This window comes from Trachurus trachurus (assembly GCF_905171665.1).
Source record: "Trachurus trachurus genome assembly, chromosome: 13".
Taxonomy (NCBI): Eukaryota; Metazoa; Chordata; class Actinopteri; order Carangiformes; family Carangidae; genus Trachurus; species Trachurus trachurus.
This window is the reverse complement of record NC_139892.1, coordinates 22377769-22383768: the sequence shown is the minus strand read 5'-3', so window position 1 is coordinate 22383768 and position 6000 is coordinate 22377769. Positions and strand designations below refer to the sequence as shown.

The following is a 6000-nucleotide window of genomic DNA, read 5'->3' as shown; positions in this document are numbered from 1 at the left end:
TTACAAACGTGTTTATATTATGACAGCTTTATTGATAATTTAATATCAAATAATGTATTGAAAAATACTTAAATGTAATTGTAAACATTTGACTGTTTCGTATAGTAAACTCTGTTGTGGTAATGAGCTACCATATGTCATGCATTAAAAACTGAATTTTACACATTTTAACTGTGTCTTTTTCTTTTTTTAATTGATTGAGAGATCAACTACAATACCACATTAACAGATGTGACAAATAATGAATCTGCTGTGGTGTATCTTGAACATTTTGCACAAAATAATGAGAGAAGAAGTTTGACGTCCCTTACTGTCCTAAATGATCACTGAGTGCAGGTCACATGTTCATTAGACAACAGATTTTCATGTAGTTTTATAACAGAGTTCACCAGAATATTGGGACAGATACAAAACATTTTTCTATTAGGCCTACTGAAATTACACATTAGATATATTCAATGCAATTAGTTTAATCACCTGTAATAAAATCCCCCCCAAAATTAAATTACACTTAAAGGGACAACGAGGAGTTTTGGAAAAGCGAAGCGTTTTCACACTACATTTATGAGCCTCCGCGCGCACCGTAAAATTCTTTTGACCGGCGTAAGATGGACTCATGTTTTCATTCATCAAGAATTAAAGTCAGAGGTTCAAAGAGGTTCACATACCGTCGTATTTCCGACCATAAACGGCGATTCAGCTGCGTTATTCTCATGACTCGTTGCGAAACCGAAAGTAAAAAACGCTGGTCGGCTCGACCAGCATCTCCGCCACCATAATAATAACAAAATAACGATAGAGACAAAACGATATATTTATCGAAAATGGGCCCATTAACAAGTGTGGGTAGCGGAGATTCATCCACATTAACGTGAGACTTTTTTATAACCGAATAGAAACTCCTCGTTGTCCCTTTAATTATTTCATGTAAATTTGAAGTTGACTGTATGAGTCAGAAGCCAAATTGTGCCATAGAATACATCAAGAACTTAAATGGATGAAGGAGGAGAATAAAGATGTTTTTTTTCTTCTTCTTTTTACAGTAAAGCCAGTTATTGGTTTGATCTCCAGTGGGAGCTGGTTCCAGTTGGTTTCCAGCAGGGGGCAACGTAATGGCTGAACTCTGCTTTGACCTGATTGGTTTAAACTTTGGGCTCCACTAACTTAGAGATATATAGCGCTCCAATACAATATATTTAGGGCCCAGACCATTTTAGTCAGTCAAACTTTGAAGTCAACTCTGTATTTGAAGTCTATCAAAGGCCTGAGAACTGAAGTAACATGTTCTTTTTTCTTAGTTATACTAAGAACCCAAGGAGCAGCATCTGACTAAGCTGTAGCTGTCTATAACAGTCTGATTTGGTAAACCAGAGAGAAGAGTACTGAAATAATCCCTTCTGGGGGAAATAAGGCAAAACTACTTTTTCAATTAGCTCGCCTATGAATGGGAGGTTTGAGATTGGCCTGTAATTACTAAGAGCAGCGGTGTCTATGGTCTCTCTTTTTAGGAGAGGTTTGGTTCCGCAGTCTTACAGTAAGTGATATGGTGCCTCAAAGAGGGGAGCCACACACAATCTGCAAAAGTTTGTGCTTTTCCTTTTATTTGGCTTTCAGCTGTATCCCATGGGCTTCCTTCACTCATCACATGATTTCAGTACAGTGGTGGAATAATATTCAGATATTTCCCTTCAGTAAATGTAGTAACAGCAGGGAAAGCACAGCAGGTAGCAGAGCGTAGCTGCTGATCATGAACTACAGGGGACCTTTAATGTGTTTGTGTTGTTTATTTCTGTTGTGTAGTTGTCCAGCGATAGAAAATTCATTTCGTTTGGTGGATTTCATCTAGACCCAGTGTGATAGTTATTAGTTTATTTACACAGTACATGAGACATAAAAAAAGCAGCAAGCTGAGAGAGAAGAAAAATAAACAGCATTTAAAAAGAGAGAAAAGGAGAATGAACCATGAAATGTGAAATCTGATTAAATATCAGGCATTCAACCTGATGAATCTGCGAAAACAGTGTCATAAATTAATCAGCAATTAACCAGTGTGTGCGTTGTCATCATCTTCAGACATATGGGCAGGAAAATCAAACCCAGGTCAAAATAGGCCAATTCTACATTATATAGTATACATAATTTTCTATCTTTAAATCTGAGTTAATTTATGGCAGTGTTTTCAATGCCTTCATTTTATTTGTGTGAACATCTTAAAACTTTGACGTGTTGATCTGTTAGAAGCTATTAGTGTTTTTAAGAACCAAAACCATCTCAGTGTAGTTCTGCTTATCCATCTATGTGATGCTTTCTGAATATAAATTTAATTTGTAGGAGAGAGGTGAATGTAGATGAGCTGAATCAGATCTAGCTCCAGGCCTGAACACTCATGGTGATCAATCTCCGGTGGTACAGTACTTAGAGAAGTTTGACTTCTCTTTCTACATTGTGTTGGTCAAGTCATTGCTGTGACTGAGGACTTTTGGGATTCCCTGATGTCATTTCCACTCAGTCTCTCTGCAGCAGAACATTTTAAACCAATATATGATAAGTGTTTTTCTTCAGTATTAAGTTGTATTTGTTCTAACTAAATGTTGAGTGGGCGACTCTCTGCTGCTGCCTCTTTGTTTAATGGAGATATCAGCAAGTGCTAATGAAGTCTGCTAATCCTCTGAATGCTCCGTTAATTCCTCTCCTCTTCAGCCCGACATTCTGGCGTTGTATTTGCTGTAGATGAATGCCGGCAGCGGGAAGACGCTGCTGCTGCTGATAGTTTTATTGTTTTATTGCTCAGGCTCCATTTAAAGTCAATAAGGACTAATGGACGTTTGTTTAACTTGAATGTCAGCGTTCCTTCATCACCTTGCAGCCTGCCGGCTGTCAATCACACACACTGCACCTCGTGACCTGGTGGAGGAGGAGATTCAGGCTTCAAAAGAGCAGCACCCAGAGGACCAGGACCAGAGACAACCCCAAAACCAGGATCAGGACCAGCAGACCACATCAGACCAGCAGACAGTAGGAACTTTATCTTCTCTCTCTCTCTCTCTCTCTGCTCTTCTACTGAATCTCCATCCTCAGGTGTACAAGTTTCTCCTTCTCTGTTTTTTTTTGGCAGGTATGCAGTGTGTTCGTTGTCCTGCCATCTTTGTTCTTGTGGTGTTGGTTTTGTGCAGTCCAAGCGTTTCCTCTCAGCCTGACAGAGACCTGGACCAGTTCCAGAACCAAGACCTGGACCTGGAGCTGCGTCATCACCGGCTGCTGCAAAGAGCTCGTGGTGCAGGACTCCTGTCACAGGTGAGAAAGACCTGTAGTTTGATTTTGTTGTAGTAGTACGAAGCAGTTGGACAGTCTGACAAAAGTTGTCTTGGTTCTGTTCAGTCAATGTGTTGAACATTTGCTGAACATTTCTGGGCTACAAACAGTAACTTCTTTAAATCCTGACCAAAACCTTTTGCAGTCCAAGATTTTCCTCTATCATGTATAAACTCCTGGTCATCATTTTTGTAGTTCCATACAGACATTAAGCAGAGTTGGCTTTAGCTCCATGCGTGAAACACATAGACATAAGCTGTGTGCAGATGTTTGTCAGAAGATGCAAAAACCAGAGAAACCTATGTGAAACTTGTCCAAATAAAGTTTTCAGTGTGGAGCAAATTTGTTGTGGCCAGTGGAGAGAAGCACAGTCCATGTGGATTTTTCTGGCCTCCAGCCACAAGGGGGCAGAGATGTGTTTAAACTCTAGAAAAAGTACTTGCATAAATTGCACAAAGGTGGTTTGTAACTGTTGAAACTCTAGAAAACACAACCCCACAACAGAGCTCTGTAGTTGTAAACACCTGCAGTGTGGTTGTGACCTGTTTAGTCTGGTTCTGCTCTGTCCAGGAGTGGAGTAAACGTGCAGTGGAGGACCTGCTGGCCCAGATGTCTCTGCCTGAAGCCGATGCCCAGAGGGAAGCTGAGGTGGTTTCCACATCAACTGGAGGAAGGATGAACCTGGAGCGGTCCATTGATGCCACAAACAACCTGCCCCCCCGTGAACGCAAAGCCGGGTGCAAGAACTTCTACTGGAAAGGCTTCACTTCCTGTTAATGTCCTGTCCAGGTATCTGAGTGTCTATTTACTGTAATCCACACCCACATGACTTACATTATGGTTTTTTTTTTTAACCTGTTCTTGTTTATCTCTTATTCTTTTTTTAAATTCCAGGCCAAGGTCCCACATTCGCTGGGCTTAGTAACCAATCCCTGATGACCTGACCTTCACCTGAGCCGCTCGACGGACCAATCAGTGGCTGTCTGACTGCAGTATACCTGAATAATTAATGTAATTAATGATTAAAGAGATAAATCAAAAGGTTCTGCCTCTGTCCATCCTTTTAGTGATAGTAATTACTGATTAGTGATTGTTTGACTTTCAGAAGGACCCGGTGTTCAGGTGTGTTCACGCTCTCTCCTCCCTCAGCATGCATGACTGGGGGAGCAGTGGATGTGATGATGAGTGTGTGTGTGTGTGTGTGTGTGTGTGTGTGTGTGTGTGTGTGTGTGTGTGTGTGTGTGTGTGTGTGTGTGTGTGTGTGTGTGTGTGTGTGTGTGTGTGTGTGTGTGTGTGTGTGTGTGTGTGTGTGTGTGTGGAAACCACAGCAGGTTTCAGTGTTTGATCAGACAGAGAAGGTTGACTCAAATTAACCTTTAATGGAGAGAGAGTAAATATTGGCTGAACACGTTAAACAGTGCTGTGTGTGTGGGTGTGTGTGTGTGGGCAGGGGTAGGCTACAATCGGGGACTTAAAGGAGAGACTGCTACATCGCCTGTTTCAGTAGTAGTGGAAATCCAAGATCACTAAACAACATTTAACTCTGACAAATGCTATTTTACTTATTCAGAAAACTGACTCTGAGCATTGTTACATTACATCTGTTAAAATGACCCAGGGGGATTAATTCTTTAGTGAGGATTGTAGTCTCAACACCTGGGGCGGCTGCTGCTCTACCAACTGAGCTAAACACTGCCCCAACCATCACTGTTCCATAACAATGTGAAAAGTGCCTGACACTGACTCTGACCAACTCATGGCATCACCTCAATATAGGGTTATGTGTGTGTGTGGTAAAGCACAGTTGAGTTACTACATCTCACTGAATAATGCACTGAGTTTAACTCAACCTGTTATCACTGTCTCAACCTGATTCACCGTCACTAGCATTATATGTTCAATTTTATTCAAGTTTGATGAAAAATATTGTGTCATTATGAGTATTCACTGCTGGCACATTTCTGACAAGTATCAAGAATAAATGTGTAGAATTAATATCAATACTAGTTTTATGATTAATTCCATAGTAACAAATTGACATTTTGTTTGTGTATATCATGAGCACTCTACTAGCATGGTTTGTAATACGAATTGTTTTCTATCTGTTTTACACATTATAGATGAACAAAAAAACATTCTACAGAGCAAGACCACACACTTTTCTGACCCTTGTGCCAGAAAATCCTCAGGACTCAGATGCAGATCTGAATGATGATGACCCGATAGATGACCCAGATTAGCTGCCCACACCAACAGAAGAGAGTGGGGACATTTCTTTTGATTTTATGGATGAGGAGGACTTTGCTTCAACAAGCTCATCCTCTAAACCACTATACGAAAAGAAGAGAAAGGTGAAAAAAGGTGTGTCCCCTAGCTCCGCCAAAGAAACTGTTTTGAGGGAGTTTTTCACCTTTCTCTTCACCTTTCTCTTCTTTTCAGTAGGCCTATTTCAAAACGCTCTTCATCAATGAAATGATTAAACATAATACTCACAAATTTCCCCGTTGTGGAACAAATAAAGGATTATCCTTTCTTATCTTATCTTAGCACACAATCTCTACTCTGCCCAGGAGTTGGAAGATCCAATCATTAAAACTGGGGCATGTTTGGTAATTGGTTTACATGTTGACTGATTTGGGTTTATGGAGAGAAATAAAAGAATATCAGGCTGCAACACTGGTCTTGTGT

General features: G+C 40.5%; 1 protein-coding gene across 1 annotated transcript; it reads left to right on the top strand.

Annotated features, from left to right (window-relative positions):
• Positions 1 to 3117: 3117 nt before the first annotated feature.
• On the top strand, positions 3118 to 4089 carry sst1.2 (somatostatin 1, tandem duplicate 2; the record flags this gene model as incomplete). The annotated part of the gene is made up of 2 exons (XM_083984418.1): positions 3118 to 3294; positions 3883 to 4089. 2 exons carry the CDS (start codon positions 3118 to 3120, stop codon positions 4087 to 4089), a joined length of 384 nt encoding a protein of 127 aa, XP_083840544.1.
• Positions 4090 to 6000: the final 1911 nt, after the last annotated feature.